This window comes from Notolepis coatsorum (assembly GCF_963971535.1).
Source record: "Notolepis coatsorum genome assembly, chromosome: 10".
NCBI lineage: Eukaryota > Metazoa > Chordata > Actinopteri > Aulopiformes > Paralepididae > Notolepis > Notolepis coatsorum.
The window spans coordinates 54,940,182-54,960,198 of record NC_140174.1 but is presented as its reverse complement, the minus strand read 5'-3'; the positions used below and the strand labels follow the sequence as shown (position 1 = coordinate 54,960,198).

At 44.5% G+C, this 20,017-nt stretch overlaps 1 protein-coding gene across 1 annotated transcript in view; it reads left to right on the top strand.

Annotated features, from left to right (window-relative positions):
- LOC311235078 (vesicle-fusing ATPase-like) overlaps nt 1-20,017 on the top strand; it is a 147,740-nt gene that overhangs the window by 81,231 nt on the left and 46,492 nt on the right. Inside the window, exons 9-10 of the mRNA XM_084322423.1 lie at nt 5,155-5,354; nt 7,083-7,248. Coding sequence (XP_084178549.1) covers nt 5,155-5,354; nt 7,083-7,248 — 366 coding nt within the window. The remainder of the gene's footprint in view (nt 1-5,154; nt 5,355-7,082; nt 7,249-20,017) is intronic.

The window sequence follows — 20,017 nt, the reverse complement described above, 5'->3', positions numbered from 1 at the left end:
GTACTAACAAGACTGACAGGACCAGACCGCTATCTCCTTGAACAGGGAGTTATCCGTGTCTAAGAATATTGCATATAATTGTTTTTCTTTCATATTTATTTTCATATTTTAACTGGTCAATTACACAGTAATTAATTTGGTTAAAAAGGACAATTTTGCTACTTAGTTACCATGGCAACCGCTCACTGCATGATTCCCAGTCTTTTGGCAGAGATTGTAATTCATTTAAAACATCTGTAAAACTCACATTCCACCTCAAAATGCAGTAAATTATAATTTGACTCAATATAAAATCACACCACATTTAAAGGTCCCCTCTATTCAAAACAGATTGTTATTTGTGCACTTCTCTGTAAAATCGGAGCCGCCTGTGTGACGCAACTAATCCTGTGAAGATATCATGCTCGCTATTGCCCAGCTGGCCACACTGTCATCCAGGAAATGCTAACTGCTAACGTGAAACTCGTATTATAAGTTGACACATCTAGTTATCTATGCACAAAAACAATGATTGTTTTCAGCTAATCTCTTAGTTATAACAAGATTGTGTAAACTAAGAAGTGTTGAGAGAAACAAATGTTTTGCGATCCGTTTAGGTGGAAAAAGAGAGTTAACTTGGGGGAAGAGACGTGAGGGGGGAGGGGCGTTCATAGATCATTACATTCGCAATGAGGGCAAAGGTGTAGGGACGCTGCTAAGAAATTGTCACTAGTTTATTGAACACACCAAACAACTTGTTCAATATACAACATATTTGAAGTGTTTTCTCTGGATATTTGTGTAAGTAGTTTCATTGTTGCGACCATCTTTAGTGTTATGGAAGTCCCCATTGAAAACTACCGCAGTGATCCGTCTCATTACTAGACCTTCTCTGATGGTACTTCTCACCACGTCAGTCGGACACCTCTCTAATAGAAGTAATAAGAGTTTGCCAAAAGCAAATCACTCATTCAGACCCTGGAACAAGTTCAGTCGTTGTCTGTGATTGTCAACAATACGGCACACTCAACTTGGAATAGTTATTTTGAGAAGGGCATCCTTTTTTTTTTTTAAATCGGCCGAACACAAACGAAGTGACTGGCTGGGAATTAACTGACAAGACAGCGTCCTTCTTGTACTGGTCTGTCATTTGTCAGCTGTCACTGGTTGACTCACAGGGTAAAGAAGAATGACTTATGACGGGGTTATCCCTCCCTACACACACACACGCACGCACGCACGCACACACACACACACACACACACACACACACACACACACACACACACACACACACACACACACACACACACACACACACACACACACACACACACACACACACACACACATAGTTGTATGACATGTCTCAGATTACCATGCTGACTCCCTTTGCCAAAGGACATCTCAAAGCAGCTCATACTTAAAACCAGTGGCTTTTGTGAGCTTCTCTGTGAGACGAACACACTCACTCACTCACTGACTGACTCACTCACTCACTCACTCACTCACTCACTCACTCACTCACTCACTCACTCACTCACTCACTCACTCACTCACTCACTCACTCACCTACACACTCACTCACTCACCTACACACTCACTCACTCACCTACTCACTCACTCACTCACTCACTCACCTACACACTCACTCACTCATTCACCTACACACTCACTCACTCACCTACTCACGCACTCACTCACTCACTCACTCACTCACTCACTCACTCATTCACCTACACACTCACTCACTCACTCACTCACTCACTCACTCACTCATTCACCTACACACTCACTCACTCACTCACTCATTCACCTACACACTCATTCACCACACAACTACACCACTGGTACACCTTGTGGCGTGCCGCAGTGTGCTAGCTGACCTTTAGCTGTGTGGCCTGCAGGAGTCAGTGGCCCCTGGCTGTGTCCAGCTGGCCACTGTAATGAGATGGCGAGCCCTGATAGTGAAGACTGCTAAAGGTGAGGGTGTAATTGGCCAGGTTGGGGAGGGGTGGGGGCCACAGGTGCTGACGGAGGGGATCGGACGCAGGGGGAGGTGTTTGTGTGTGTGCGCGTGTGTGCTTTGTGCCTACGGTTTGTGACCATACAAGTGTGTGTGAAAGAGATTCAGTGAGAGTTAGAGAGTTTGTTTCACTCTCACCTTGTCTACCCTTTGCTCCCATGAAGGTGACCCAGACAGAGACAAGACAGAGATGCAGAGTCCCCCTCTCCTCTCAGATCAGCCCCCGTACCGTCTCTCTCTGCCTGAAATGAACTCACCGTTTCGTCCATCGACTCCCCCACCTGTCGTCCTCCTCGCTGCCTGCCTTTCAGAGGGCTCCCAAATGGCAGCTCTGATGGTTATCTGCCTCCTCAATTAGTCTGGAGTAAATGTCATTAAGCAGGTGCAATAAGCCATTAAAAGACATGCGCTGTCTAGACCCGCTGGGCAGTAGGGGACGAAATAGTGAGTCGATCTCCAGACTTGATCTTTATGGAGTAGAAATACATCAAGGAAGTGATGGGTTAGCGCTAATGAGATGTCGTTAAAACCATTTTACAGATTGTTCTCAGAATCAGACCCTTCTATCTTTGGGAGGGAAATGGGGCTCAACTGCTCAGATCATCCTAGATATTTCTTTGCCTCTCTGCTCACCCTTTTAGTGATATTCTTTATAATAAGTATTACGCAAACATTTACTGTTGGTTCTAAACAAATGAATACAACAGAATCCTAAGGAACACAAAATAATTTGAACCCTCACACAGACGAACCACATAACTGGTATTTGCGGTTGTATCTAAATCTGTGATGTGCCTGTGTAAATGTGATATATCACAAGAAGGTACTCAACCTATACTGTCTTCAACTGTGAATAAACACAACACAACACACGTTTGAAAACACTCCCTTAAAACGGAGTTACAGTATATGTTTTTTCGTCTGAGGTGCTCATTAGTTGGTTGCTTTAAAATGTCACACAAAAGATGTTGTGTGATGTTACAAAAGCGGTCTCCCCAGGGCCCTCATTTATCAACAATTCTTAGAAAGTGTTCTATTTTCGTAAGAAATATCGGGATTTATCAACAGTGCGTACACGTGTCCTATGCTCCTCCGTGTTGATAAATACCATTTGTTCTTACCGTCAATGCTCGTGCATGATTATCCATATAATGAAAAACCCCCCATGGGATGTGAAATAATGGACTGACCCGAGCGAACTCTGAGAAACTCCACGAGCGAGATTGTTCACGGAGGCGCTGTCGAACCAAGAAGACACAACCCGTGTTATGTCGGATATCAACGACTCCCTAAGACCATTGCTGCAATTCTGCCTGGACAGCTCAAAATACTAATAAAGACCGTTAACCACTGTTTGGCGTTGGTATGTCATTATAACCATGCTGGAATATGAATGCCTTTATTAGTTTTGTTCGATTGGCTACCGGGTATAATATGATTTGTAGAGGCATACAATCTATTTTGTTGTCCGTATTAGGTAGCCTACCGGTATATGAATTACATATAATAGCAGCCATAGCCTACATTATGCAACAGTAACTTGCGCATATATAATATATCATATCATATATTCCTATATGTCTCCCAGGAATCGTGGGGCTCTGGGGAATAAAGGTTGGGAAGACCCTGCTATATCATAGCCTATCCTTTATAATGTTATAGGCTATTTCATTTACAGTTTACTCTATCAGCCTACCCAGCATGTAATACGTTCTTTGTTAGAACTCAACTCGTTATTATTTTGCACATAGATTGCAGAAATACGGGAACGTTTTGATTTATATTTAAAAGGCTTTGACACAAAACGAAATAAGTGGAATTTCGAAGCTGCAAGCAGAATACAAGTCATATCACCCACACGATATATGCTACCTGTATCCAGAGCATGTATGCTTTTCATTCATTTAAGACACATTTATTGCAAGGGTTTTGTATACACATAAACTCAACAAATAACCTCTGTTCTCGTTGCAATGCGTTTTTAATTCTTTCTTATACAGTAGGAAGGGGGAAGAACACTATATCGTGGGTGTTCATATGACTTGTATTCTGCTTACAGCTTAGAAATTCCACTTGTTTCGTTTAACAATGGCAAAGCCTTTTAAATATAATCAAAACGTTCCCGTATTTCTGCAATCTATGCGCAAAATAATAACGAGTTGAGTTACGCTGAGCGCAGTCAGTACACCCCGTATATTCCGATAACGCTATATATATTATAAACCATGCTGCATTCATTCAGAAGGAAAGACTTATTATTCCAAATGCTATTTATAGGGTTTTGACCATAATTACACTACTGTTGCTATTTTACAATTAACTAGAATGAATTACGGGGGTCATACAGAACACGTCAGTCAAACTAATGAACGAAAGCTTATTTCCGCGTTGAAACTAATGCATGAAACTGATGGGAGAATATGCCGTCCGTCTGCAGTATCCATATTCTACCGCCGGGCGCCAGGTACGCATGCCCTGAGCTGAGCGTAAATATACGCACAAAGTCAAGCACACGTTCAAATTGATAAGTCACACACTTTGCTTAGAAATGATTGTACGCACGGGTTACGCACATATCTGTGCGTACACAATGTTGATAAATGAGGGCCCAGGATTCTAAACTCATAACATGGTATTATAATATATTTTGACTAAACATACCTCGTGATTTTGTTTGCTATTGATTTTGTTTGCGTTGTCACACCTTACAGTAGCTCACCACACAGAGTTGAGCCTACAGGCTACAGCGGGTTGGGGCTGAAAATATTTTCTGTTCTGTTTCACACAAACACACTGGTTGATGACAAATCCTTTTCATTTCAGTGTAGCCTCTCCAGATATATTGCCACTAGTCCTACAGTCATGAGTTCCGGTGTGTTTTAATGAACCCAAGTCGCAGGTTGGAAACACCTGGTTCTGGTTGAATCCCTGATCCCCCTGGTCCGGTTTCTCTACATTTGACCAAACCACAGACGGGTACCCGGGTAACCATTACCCCACTCACGCAAAGTCCACACAGAAAGGCCCTCCTTCCGTGCTAACAACTGTGCCGGATTCCCTGGTCCAATTCAGGTTGTGGGTCCAGGTGGAACTGCTCCTTGTAAATATCTCTTAATTCCTCCATTCTGCGATGCTGTGTCCATCTCCAGGCTGTAAGCACGTGAAGGGCATCCTGCTGTTCGGACCCCCAGGCTGTGGTAAGACCCTGATGGCCAGGCAGATCGGCAAGATGCTCAACGCCCGCGAGCCCAAGATAGTCAACGGCCCCGAGATCCTCAACAAGTATGTGGGGGAGTCCGAGGCCAACATCAGGAAGCTGTTCGCCGACGCAGAGGATGAGCAGAAGCGGGTGAGACGAAGACACACACACACACACACACACACGCACACACACACACACACACACACACACACACACACACACACACACACACACACACACACACACACACACACACACACACAAACAAGTTAATTAATATTTAGATCCAGAGATTGTACATCTCACACACATAGTATTCACGTTTCCACATGCTTTTGAGGACATGTCATGGTTATAGGAAACATATTCTGTGCCACACACACACACACACACACGCACACACACACACACACACACACACACACACACACACACACACACACACACACACACACACACACTGTTGACGTATATACGTTTTCATTAGGGCGTATTCTCCACAACATACAGTATTACCACTAGTCCAATGGTATGACTTTGCTGAACTTTGCCAATTATGTCCACATCAGATAAGGTAGTGAACCTGTTCCCAGGTCAGTTTTCTACCGTCCTCACTGAGCAACACTGATAACAATCACCTCAAGTCCAAACTGAAAAAAGCTAATTTCACCAGCAGTGGAGAGATCTGCCCTTTAGCCAGGCATAGTTGTAATAACTTTGGTAAAGTTCCGGACTGTGTGTGCGTGTGTGTGTGTGTTAAGGGAGGAGAGGGAAGGAGAGGAGAGGTGAGTGGAGGAGAGTGGGACAGTTGTACACAGAGACCCGGTAGTGACAGTCAGACAGTGTGACAGCGACGGGCCTCACTCTGCACCACCTAATGAGGGGCTGGGTTATCTCTGACCTGCCCTCAGACCTCCCTCCCTCCCTCCCTCCCTCCCAACACACACACACACACACACACACACACACACACACACACACACACACACACACACACACACACACACACACACACACACACACACACACACACACACACACACACACACACACACACACACACACACACACTCTTCTCTCTTCTCTCTTCTCTCTTCTCTCCTCTCTCTCTGTCCTCTCCTGCCAGTAATAAGGCAGCTCCACACCTGTTTTAAATGCTAGGTCTGAGGACTGACAGGGCCATCAATAGAGAGATAACCCCCCAGCCCGCTGGTGCTCTCTCAGGCCGTCCATCTTTCTGTCCCCGTGGGGGAATAATAAATACTGTCCTCCAAAAGCCACGAGCACAGGAATAAAAACAGTGTGGTTGATGCTGTGTTGTTGTTTTCAACGCAGTCAAAACGGGGGAGAAAAGCCTTGCCATAAAATGTCAATCAAAACACACTTTTTTCAGTGGTCGGTAGCTAAAAATCCTGAATTTACCAGCGCCTGATTGGGAAATAGCCATTGTTTACTTTTTCCTGTGAAACTAGGCACAAATGAAAACGTAAACATGGAGCTACCACAGGAATTATTCGAAATAATTGTAAACTTGTGTTTGATGTGTTGTTGTTTCTATGTGGTCGTGTATCGGTAAATTCAAAACTGATATACCGTCATGGATCCATGCAAACCGCTGTCCAAGATATAGGCCTATGCGTACTGTAAAAGATATGCATACAGTATATTTTTTTATGAATCAAATAAAATAAAAACATTCCTGGCAGCAGTATTAAAAAAGTAAATAAAAAATAAGAGACCATTTTTAATGTACTGGAAAACTCAAATACTGTTCAAATGAAGAAGAATATTGTGATGTTTTGGCCATATTGCCCAGCCCTATATTTGATGAATTTACCCCCCCCCCCCCCCCCCCCCTCCCTTCCTGTCCTGTAGCTGGGCGCCAACAGCGGTCTTCACATCATCATCTTTGATGAGATTGATGCCATCTGTAAGCAGCGTGGCAGCATGGCGGGCAGTACAGGAGTCCACGACACGGTGGTCAACCAGCTTCTGTCCAAGATAGATGGCGTGGAGCAGCTGAACAACATCTTGGTGATAGGTATGTGCACATGCCTGACGTGTCATGAGTCATTTCTTTTGCAAGTCCAAGTCAAGTCGCAAGTATTTCGTCACAAGTTCAAGTCTCAAGTCGTTGGTCACAAGTCCAAGTCAAGTCTCAAGTCTTTGAGTGGCAAGTCTCAAGTCGTTGGTCACAAATCCAAGTCAAGTCTCAAGTCTTTGGTCACAAGTCCAAGTCAAGTCTCAAGTCTTTGGTCACAAGTCCAAGTCTCAAGTCTTTGGTCACAAGTCCAAGTCAAGTCTCAAGTCTTTGGTCACAAGTCTCAAGTAAGGTTGGGCAAAACTCACAAAACTGCTATTCGGTTGGTCACTGGGAACTATTCGAATACTATCACTCCCACGTTAACATATGATATTGTTTTTACTTAATAGCCGTGTCTTAATAATAGCGAATGTGAGATAATCAAACAAGAGAGCTAGCTGGCTGCTGTCGTTGCCAACAGCTAGATACAGTGTTTAGGAGTTGCAACAGGCTAACGTAATTTCCAGGAACAAGCATTCATTCCAAAAGTTGATGCTTGACATGTCTGAGCTTCCACATTAACACTTTGAGTGCCACGCCTCTTCCGGGAAGTTATTGCCTCATGCCACCCATTAAATCAGTGTAATCGGTCACCTTCTTTGTAGAGCTATAACCATATTCTATATTATAGCTATGGATACAGTACTATAGTCATTTGACACTGGGTTTCTTCCGGTCAAGATGCAAAAAATAAATAACTTTTCCATCCATACGTTCCCGTGTTATACCATGGTGAATATATAAGTATGGTTTTAGAGCGGTCTGGCGTAATTCATGAAATGCTGGGTTATAGCCAGGAATGTTGTAGACGCTAGCGTTCCTCACCTGAACCCGCTATTGTTCTGGATTCAAATCCACATTATCGGTACACATTGAACACTAAAAACGGTTATCAGCCCGATCGCTATGAAAGCATTGCAGGATCAAGCTAGAATTTACGTCAAATCGCCCTTACCTTTGGCCGGGAGTAATCCAAAAAGAATATTCCAATTTCTTGATCGCCATCTGGTGGATCCAATCCCCATTTGCTCGACGTTATAAACGACCATAACATACGGATCGGGCTTAGTTGACAGGCTTCGATTTAACCGGCAGAACTGTGCTCCTCCCCGAGAAGAAAATAATGAAATCCGAGACTTGGGGTCATTCCACAGCTTTGTTCAGGCCAGAACTGACTCCACAAGTTACATTAAGACAAATTGGGAAAATGAATCAAACATTGAAATAACTGAAGACGAATGGGAGAACATGTGCAGAACTCAATGTAGCTAGACTAATTCAAAAACATGGAGAGAATTCCGCTGGAAAAACTTGACTAGATTCTTCATAACTCCCGAAATCAAATCCCGACAAGTAGGCATAGAGCAACCATGTTGGAGACAGTGCAGCCAGAGGGAGGCAAACCACTCTCATATCTTTTGGAATTGTCCAGGTATTCAATGTTATTGGCAAGATGTTCACTCCACCATGCAGGTTATATTGAATTTTAAGATACCGGAGACCTTCTCCTATTTGTACCTGGGTAACTTACCTGAGGAATTGGTAGGAGGAGACAGATATTTGATAAAAATATTTTTAGCAGCAAGTAAGAAAGCGATCACGCGTCTCTGGTATCAACCAGAACCTCCAACAAAAGAAAAATGGTTGGCCATTATAGGCGAAATATACACAATGGAAAGACTTACTTTTATTCTCAGATTACAGGAAGAGAAAGGTTTGATGTACTGGGAAAAATGGGACTTTTATATGTTAATTACAACAACCAGTGGATGATGTATAGTTGTAAAGAATATTCACCATACCTATAGGGAAAGTAAGAGAATTGAGAACTCAGCATGTGAAAAGTATATTTTTGTAAAGTGACACTAATAATGCAGCCCTTGTTGTTTGTGATTGTTTACTTATTGTGAAAAACAATAAAAAGAAAGTTATAAAAAAAAGAAAAAATAGAATAATGGCAGTAAGTTAGTAAAGTGGCAGTGTGTGTGTGTGTCAGTGTGTGGGGGGGGGGGGGGGGGGGTTCTTAGTCCAGAGTCTGTGGGGGCATAGTAACTAATGCTAACGGAGCAGGTGAATGTAAAGCATTCATTCCGAAAGTTACATCATTGATGCTTGAAATGTGTGAACATAGTGAAACAACATAAATGGCTGCATTTATATAGCTTAGATTTAATCCAAAGCGCTTTTCAATTTGTTCTCACATTCACACACCAACGGCGGAGGTAACCATGCAAGGTGCCAACCTGCTCATCGGGAGCAGTTAGGGGTTAAGTGTCTTGCTCAAGGACGCTTCGACATGCTGCCCGGGAGCAGCGGGAATCGAACCGGGAACCTCAGGATTACCAGACGACTGCTCTACCTCTGTCGCCCCCCATGGCAAATGTACAAAACGTTGCTACCATGTAATATCTCTAGTCTCTCTTTCTTTTTTGTTCTCCCAGCTGTTAACAGACTGTTATGCTACCTGACAAGCGAACTGTACCCAGCATGCCGTTCAGTGGTGTAACAGTTAATAGGGTCCCCTTTCAATACACTACACAGTGTAGGAGCTGGTAAAAACAAGGGAAAATGTACTGTATTTTTTTGTTTTTGACAAAACGATATTTGCTTTTATTAGATTTTTTTATAATTTAACAACTATTTGAATATTCGAAAATCATTGCCCATCCCTAGTCTCAAGTCTCTTATGGTTGTAATAAGCATTAGGCTCTTATCAATCTTTTTTCTAAATATAGAGGATGGCTTAAAAAATAGATATAGACTAACGCTACTCAGGGTAACAGGGAATATTTGCTAGGCATGCATAACTGTAACCTATAACCTGTAACCTAAGAGTACAGCTGTAAGCAAACACTCAATTATCTTTTCAAAATATTCAGAGAATGTCAAGGTAACCTTCCTTAGCTACAAAGCTAATAGCAAGCTAACGTTAGATAATGTTAGCAGATGCTGAGCTTAACATGTTTGCTAACAGTCCAACATGAACTTTCACGTTACTGTGTGACTGACCTAACGTTACCCGAGTTTGACATGGTCAATCCAGCATCCTTTCTTTGAATACCGCAGATGTAGTATTTAGCAAGTATTTTGTTTGGGCTTTGTGTGAAGTTATTATAGCCAAAGGTTATGACAAAAGGCACAGCAGTTGTGCTCACCACACAGGACTTCAGCACCACTCTCCACCGGACAGCTCCCTCCAATCATTGTGCTGTTGCTGCTGTGTGCAGCAGATGCATACGGTTATGATGGTAATAAGGGAGGGAATGACATTCAGCTTGTCCTGACATCAGACATTTCCTTAACCCTTTCACTACCACACTACAAAGTTAACCCTTTCACTACCACACTACAGAAGGTTAACCTTCCCTAACTGTAGTGTGGAAGTGAAAAGGTTAATGTTAACTCATTCAGCGCCGGAGCTATATGCCCGATATAGGTCTAGATGGCCACCGCTTTAATCAATGGGAGGAGTGGGAGATTTGCGAGTGCTTAAAATACATCTTAAATGATGGCTATGGGTCTAATACACTTGTCGATTATCAGTGAGTTGCTTGCAGTCAACATGTACAAAACGGATTGTTTTTTCATCTGTACATTTCTGTTTTATACCGTTTTGAATATGAGTATAGTTTTGGTGATTTCTAGTAATTCCAGAGAAAGACGCGATAATAGCCCTTTAGTGGAATACACAAAACACGTTGTCATTTTTCGGCTGATTATCGAATCTTCCTGAAATCAATGCTAGATCATAATTATCATCCTTCCTTGTGCACGCATGCAATGTTGTTTAGACCGGCGCGCCGCTCCCCCCCCCCTCCCACCCAACGGAAAACAGCCACACATACACACACAGATACAGTGTAGATCGGGGTAGAAATACATATCAGGTCAACGATCAAATTTATATATGATGTTCTTACCTTGTATCTGATGTAATGCAAAAGAGATAGTCCAATTATCTGAACGCCATTTGAAGTACTGGGCGCGGATGTCCGTGCCACGTTCAACAGCATTGCATATGAGGGGGGGGGGGGGAATCTATCGTTGAAATCAGGTTACCTCGCCTGATTATTTAAACCACACCCGCACGGCTTGGATCGTCCCAGTGAAAAAAAAACTATACCATTCCCAGTGGAGTGCAATACCAGCCGGAGGGCGTAGGGGGCGGTATTTGCCCTTTTGCAAGCTCAGACCCATTCCCAACGATAACATCAAGCTGGATGGATGAAAATGAATGGATATCGCTAATAAAAGAAATAACGATTAAAACCCGACTATACTCGTGATTGGCGCTCAAGCGATGGCGAGTTAACCCGACTATCATCGGGTCTGGCGTCCAATGAGTTAATATGCCCCCAAAAATTATGAGTCCCACCTCGAGTCAGTGTTTCAGTCACATGTGTGTGAGAATTAAGTGCAGACTCTAGTCCCCATCTTTGGCGTGCGGTCACTGTTCTTGGCCTGTTGGACCAGCAACTCTCCGTCCTCCAGCACAGCAGACACTGAATCACCCCACCTGATGATCCCATTCATTATGTAACTAGCATAGTCCTCCTGGTTGGTACCAAACGCCTGGAGTGGACAGAGGTCAGAGGAGAGGAGAGAGGGAGGGAAGGAGAGTAGAGAGGGATGAGAGGATAGGAGATGAGGAGAGATGGAGATGAGAGGAAGGAGATGAGAGGAGATGATAGAGGGAGGGAAGGAGAGCAGAGAGGGTTGAGGAGAGGAGAGGAAAGGAAAGAGGGAGGAGAGGATAGGGCTGGGCGATAAAACGATAACGATAACTATCACGATAAATTATTTCCTCGAAATAAACATGAAACGTGGTCGCAAAGTTTCGATATATCGATTTCCAAGCTTGGCTCCGTTCAGCCTCGGCTCAGCACACTCACTAACAACAACCAACGTTACGTGATGACGTGACGTGCATACGCACAACAGCTAACAACCAATCAGTGAAGGAGATGGCCGAGAGCGAACGAGATCCGGAAGGAGACCCAGAGGTACTAGGACTCACTCAACAACAAGGCTTGCTAGGCTAATTAGCTTGCACGGCGTTGTTTTATATATTTACGTGCCGAGTATGTGTGTGTTTTGAATTCTGAGGCCACGTTTAAGTAGTGTGGGGTATACAGTGGACGTCGTTTCAATATATTGTGGCAGAAGAGAGTATTTTAGTGTCATATTTAGCACATTGTCGTGGAATACACCGCTTAGAAGCAACAGGCTGGCTAGGATACCTAGCTTGCACGGCACTGTTTTATATATTTACGTGCCGAGTATGTGTGTGTTTTGAATTCTGAGGCCACGTTTATAGTAGTGTGGGAGTGGACGTCGTTTCAATATATTGTGGCGGAAGAGAGTATTTTAGTGTCATATTTATTGTCATGAGATACTCCGCTTGTCGGCTAACTGTTGACGTGCGCGGACTGATGACGACATCAACTCGACTTGAGACATTCGCAGCAGCATATTAGAAGTTAATTAAACTTGACAGACATTATATCGACGATAATTATCGATATCGAATTATATGAAAACATTTTATAATTTTATCGCAATAACGTTTTTGGTCATATCGCCCAGCCCTAGGAGAGGATGGGAGAGGAATAATGGAAAGGAGAGGAAAATAGAGCATGGGGAATGGGAGTGAGAAGGAGGGGAGGTAACAGAGAGAGAGAGAGAGAGAGAGAGAGAGAGGGAGAGAGAAGCATGTAAGGAGGGGTGAAACTATTTATAATACTACTAAAACTGTAGCAGTACTAGCATCTGCAATACAATCCAACTAGCCAATCTCTGATATTGTTCCAGTGTACAAAGCATGTTGTCAAGATGATCTAAGAGACACATGATGTCACTTACTGGTTTGATGTCATTATTCATTGAAGCCAGGAAGTCGTGTCTGTGAACCTGCAGCTTCTCTGCCTTCTCCAGATCCACTTCCACCGTGGTAGTGGCCTACAGTGCACACACACACACACACACACACACACACACACACACACACACACACACACACACACACACACACACACACACACACACACACACACACACACACACACACACACACACACACACACACACACACACACACACACACACACTCTGTTACGACCCTGGCTCAAAGGCCCGCAAACCTATGTGCAAACCAACACCAAAACCCCGTGCTCAAACTCAAAATGCTACTCTATTAAGGAATTACTGGTGTAAACTAAAGTACAAGGACAGAAGACCGTGATAGCTATCTGTTACCCAACACTTCTCTAACCACAGACCCTGCATGTGTGTTACCAGGGCTGGTTTTAAAGCTGCCAGCAGGTAGCCAATCAGCAGCAATTAGCTAATTGGCAGCCCTCACCTGCATGCCCCGTGACACAGGAGTGATCAGGCCTGCATGCACAGTGACACAGGAGTGATCAGGCTCCTAGTACATAACACCTCCCCCACCAAACTGGTTGCCCAAGAGGCAACCACTACACAACAACCCATAAACGAAACAAAAAAACAACTGTGACCCATTAGTTGTCAGGGCCACTACCACAACAGCGATAACGGGTACCACAAACACCGGTACTATGACCGTGAGAGGGCGTCTGCTAGCACGTTGTCCCTCCCACGAATGTGGCGAATATCCAAGTTATACGCTTGGAGGAACAAACTCCATCGCATCAAACGATGGTTCGAGTTCACCATGCTGCGAAGAAAAACCAAAGGGTTATGGTCTGTATACACAACAAGGGGTAAACTGGAGGATCCAACGTAAACATCAAAATGGTTCAAGGCAAGAACCAAAGCGAGCGCCTCCTTCTCTATAGTAGAGTAGTGCAGTTGATGCCTGTCAAACCTTTTAGAAAAGTAGCACACTGGGTGCTCCAACCTCTAATGCATCCTCTTGCAGGAGGACGGCTCCAGCACCGAGGTCACTAGCATCCACTGCCAACTTGAATGGCAGTTGAAAATCGGGAGCTGACAGAACGGGAGCGCTAATCAGAATACCCTTGATGCTCTCAAAAGACTGTTGACAAGTCTCAGTCCACACAAAAGGTACCTTAGGACTGAGCAGATTGGTCAAAGGGGCAACAACAGAAGCAAAGTTCCTACAGAAACTCCTATAGTACCCTGCCATACCTAGGAAGCGCTTTAACTCCCGCCTGGTGATGGGAGCAGGGAAGCCCACTATATCCTCCACCTTAGCTGCAATGGGGCACACATGCCCACGTCCAACCACCTTACCCAGGTAGGTAACCGTGGCCTGTCCAAATTCACATTTTGCAAGGTTAACTGTCAAGTTAGCATCACCCAACCGCTTGAACACTTCCGCCAGATGCTCCACATGTTGTGACCAAGAGGAACTGTGGATAACCAGGTCATCCAGATATGCCTCACAGAACGCTACCCCGGCCAGGACCTTGTTCACTAGCCGCTGAAACGTCGCTGGGGCATTTCGCATGCCAAAGGCCATCACTGTATACTGGCAGAAACTCTCTGGTGTGACAAAAGCGGATATCTCACGTGCTCGCGGAGTAAGCGGAACCTGCCAGTATCCCTTTAGCAAATCCAATTTACTTACAAAGGCTGCTGAACCCACCCGATCGATACAGTCGTCCATCCGAGGAAGAGGGTACGAGTCCGGCTTGTTTACTGCATTAACTTTACGGAAGTCAGTACAGAACCGATGAGTGCAGTCTGGCTTATCAACAAGCAGGCAGGGGGAGCTCCACGCACTAGAACTGGGCTCCGCAATGCCATGTCTCACCATATAGTCTACTTCCTTACTCAAGATCCGTCGTTTTTCCGGATTCACCCTGTAGGCATGTTGCTTAATTGGCCCTGCACTACCAACATCAATGTCATGCTCGAGTACATTAGTACGACTAGGGACATCAGAAACCAAACGTATATATGCTGTCTAAGTAGGCACACCACATCCGTACGCTCAGGAAGTGGCAAGTACGACAGGTGTGAGTCCAAGTCACCTAGTATCTGGGTGTTTGGCAACCTGCCCTGAGAAATCTCCTTCGACACAGAACAGTCGGCTACAATAGGAGATGCAGAAACTGTTAGAACAGCCACAGGCTTGACCCCTGACTGGTCAATCTGAGCCCTATCATTGTACGCCTTCAACATATTGACGTGACATAATCTACTCTTGCGCCTGCGGTCGGGAGTCTTAATCAAGTAGTCGACCTCACCAACTTTGCGCTCAACGGAGTATGGCCCACTGTATTTAGCCTGTAATGCAGACCCAAGAATAGGCGAGAGAACCAACACCTTGTCTCCCGGTGAGAACACCCTATGTCGGGCCCGCCTATCATACCACACCTTCATTTTTCCTTGGGCTACCTTTAGGTTCTCTTTCGCTAGTTCACATGCTCTACTAAGCTTAAGCCTGAAGTCACACACATAGTCCAACAAATTAGTAGAGGAAGGAGTCTGGTCAGCCAACCACTTTTCCTTCAGCAGTTTCAAAGGACCCCTCACTGTGTGGCCGAACACCAGCTCAGCCGGGCTGAATCCAAGAGACTCCTGGGTTACCTCCCTAGCAGCAAACAGAAGCAAAGGGATTCCATCATCCCAGTCTTTTTCGAACACCGTACAATATGCCCGCAGCATTGTTTTGATAGTCTGGTGAAATCTCTCCAGCGCCCCCTGGGACTCTGGATGATAGGCAGAGGAAGGGCAATGCTGGATAGACAACTGCTGGAGGACCTGAGCAAAGAGACGGGACATGAAGTTAGACCCTTGATCTGATTGAATAACCTTTGGTAAACCAAACGTCGAAAAAAACCTAACCAGAGCTTTGGATATAGCTGGGGCTGTGATCTTGCGTAAAGGAATGGCTTCAGGAAAACGGGTCGCTGCACACATAATAGTCAAAAGGTACTGGTTCCCTGTCTTAGTTCGAGGGAGGGGACCAACACAGTCAATGAGGATCCGCTCAAAAGGTTCCCCAATGGCAGCAATAGGCTGCAGAGGAGCCTGAGGGATCTTCTGGTTTGGTTTACCAACAACCTGACACACATGGCACGAGCGGCAATATTGTGCCACATCCGACTTCAAACCAGGCCAACAAAAATGTCTCAGCACACGGTCATAAGTCTTCCTGACTCCCATGTGACCAGCAAGATCATGATCATGTGCTAGATGCAGTATATCAGGACGATACACGGCTGGAACAACAATCTGAAACACACTGCCCCAGTCATCCAGACTGGACAGGTTAGGTGGTGTCCACTTTCTCATGAGCACATCATTGCTAACAAAGTATCCTTGAGACATATCTATCATTGCATCCTCTAAAACCGCCTCTTCAAAGAGGGACGTCAAGGAGACATCCTTGTTTTGCTCTAGTACCAACTGCTCATGAGACGGTATCACCTTACCAAAACCCTCATCAGGGCCACTTTTCAACTCAACAAAGAACGTGTCACTAAGTGTCATATCACAATCTGAGTGAACAACATCATGGGTGTCACATTTGACCTTTGACATTGCGCGTGTTACCGCACACACAGGAAACACTCCTGGATGCTTCTGTGCGAGCTCATCAGGAACCTCAGAAACTACAGGGACGGGAATTACAACTGGAGTAGCCAGCACTTTGCCACCGGCCAAATCGTTCCCTAGAATGAAGGACACCCCCTTTATGGGGATGTGAGAACACACTCCTACAACAACATTGCCTGATACTAAGGGAGAGTTTAGCGAGACCTCATGCAAAGGAGTATTCACAAAGCCTCCTCCAAAGCCCTGAACAATGGCACCGGAATGCAATGAAGAATCTTCAGAAAATGGCAAAATCCCATCCAGAATGAGAGACTGGAAAGCTCCTGTATCTCTCCATATTGTAATAGCCTGCTTTGATCCTAATGCACCAACCAGTGAAACAAATCCATCCATCATAAACGTTGAGGAGCCCTCTAGCTCCCTGTCTGCACCTTTGATACTTCGCACCCCACCCTCTAATGTCGGCATAGGTGTCCTGTCCATGATTTCTACCAGAGCCACAGTTTTTACATTTTTCTGCTTAAGCACAGGGCACCCAGCAACGATATGACCAGGCTCCTTACAGTAAAAACAGATAACCGCCTCTGGGAATGCACTAGCAGAGCCACCTTGCCTAGGAGTCGAAGTAAACCGACCAGCAGACACGGGTGCCGGGAACCGGCTCCCCTGAAAAGGACGCCTACTACTCCTGGGCCCTCATTCATCAATAGTGTGCGTAGAACATTTCTATTTCCACACGTAAGCACGGAATGTAGAACTAGTGTACGCACAGGGAAGTCGGGATTCATCACACGGTGCGTACGCAGGCTCTATGCTCCTCCGTGTTGATGAATACCACTTTGTTCTACCGTCAATGCTCGTGCATGATTATCCATATATGGTCATGAAAATGAGGAAACACCCCCCATGGGATGTGAAATAATGGACCGACCCGAGCGGGACTCTGAGAAACTCCACGGAGAATTCACTGCTGTCGAACCAAGAAGACACTATCGCGTATTATGGGATAAATAAAAGGCGGATTTGTAAACGGTGATGTCAGATATCAACGGCTCCCTAAGACCATTGCTGCAATTCTGCCTGGACAGCTCAAAATACTAATAAAGACCGTTCGTTGACCACTGTTTGGCGTTGGTTGTGTGTCATTATAACCGTGCTGTAATATGAATGCCTTTATTAGTTGTGTTCGATTGGCTATATGATTTTTAGAGGCATCTATTTTGTTGTCGGCTAATAAAGACCGCGCTGGAATATGACTGCCTTTTCCCGTGTTGTTTGATTAATACCCACGGATTAAAGTTCTCCTCAATTCTATTCCAAATCGCGATGGATCTCCCGTCAATTTTCTACCTGCTGCATATGATTTCTAGAGGCATACTACAATCTATTTTGATGTCAGTATTGGGTAGCCTATATAAACAATATAATACGAGAGCATATAAGAACAATGAATCTCACTGCATGTATGATAGCCTGCCTTTCAATACATGAACTTGAATTCCATCATGTTTGTGTGCGGGACTCACAAGGCTGTTGTCACAATGGGTGGTACCGGTGTACAGTAATAATAACAGTCCACACAATATCACGATCCATGCCATAGCCTATGTTCCATTAGGACATGATCTGTGACGACAAATGTTCTAGAATGTTTGATTAAGATATCATACTCTGACAGCATGCCTATGAGCAACAAAAACGCGAACTTGAATCCCATCATATAGTCTGTCCACTATCTGCATGGTGTCATTGCAATGCGTTTTCTATTCTTTCTTGTACAGTAAAAAGGGGGAAGAACACTATATTCATATGACTTATTCTGCTTACAGCTTCGAAATTCCACTTGTTTCGTTTAACGTAAAGCCTTTTAAATATAATCAAAACGTTCCCGTGTTTCGGCGGTCTGTGCGCAAAATAATAACGAGTTGAGCTTTATGATTTATGATGAATTGAAAATGGGGGACCCTGATGTAAACAGGACGAAAGTTGGTCTGCATCCCCAATTAACAATTGTATGTACTGAGCTGTACTGTACTGTACCCATTCTGCAATCTGTTAATAAACTTTTCAATCAATCAATCAATCAAGCTACGCGGAGCGCAGTCAGTCAGTAGCCTACACCCCGTATATTCCGATAACGCTATATAAACCATGCTGCATTCATTCTGAGAGAAAGATCTATTATTCCAAATGCTATTTATAGGGTTTTGACCATAATTACACTACTGTTGCTATTTTACAATGAACTATAATGAACTACGGTTCGTACAGAACATGCCAGTGTTATTATGCACAGAAGCTCATTTCCTTGTTGTAATAATATATTCTACCACTGGGCGCTAGGTACGCCAGGTCTGAACTGTGCGTAGATGTAAGCACGGAGTCAAGTTCAAATCGAAATTGATGAATCCCACTCTTTGCTTAGAAATGATCGTACGCACAGGGTAAGCACAGATCTGTGCGTAGAACACGTTGATGAATGAGGGCCCTGGACTCCACACGGCCCTCCTCTACAAAGACAGATTTGTGTGTTAGCACAAACTCATCAGCCAAGACAGCAGCGTCGCCTATCTTCGATACCTTATGCTCATTTAGATGTGTGGAAACGTTATCAGGAACACACCTTTTAAATTCCTCTAGGAGAACCAACTGTCTAAGCTGCTCCCTTGACTCTGATTTTTGCGAGGTGCACCACCGGTCAAACAGGTTCTCCTTCTCTTTTCCGAATTCAACATACGACTGTCCCTCCGACCTACGATAGCCTCTAAAACGCTGACGATAGGCCTCGGGAACCAACTCATAAGCCCTCAATATGGAAGCTTTAACAAGCTCATAATCAGCGCTTTGTTCAAGGGACAGAGCAGTATAGGCTTCTTGTGCCCTACCAACTAAAACACATTGTAGCAGCAGTGTCCAGGCGGTATCAGGCCACTTCAATGTGGTTGCCACCCGTTCAAAAAGGGGAAAATATCTTTCCACGTCTTTCTCAAAAAATGGAGGCACCATCCTAATATTCCTGCCTACATCAAAACCGGAACGTGACTCTAAATGCAGAGCACCCGCCTGTAAGGCAGCATGCTTAAACTCAAGCTCCTTCTGCGCACGCTCGTGCTCCAGCAACATTTGTCTCTCCTTAAGCTCCTCTTTCCTCTCTTTAAGCTCACGCTCCTCTCTCCTCTCTCTCTCCTTAAGCTCACGCTCCTCTCTCCTCTCCTCA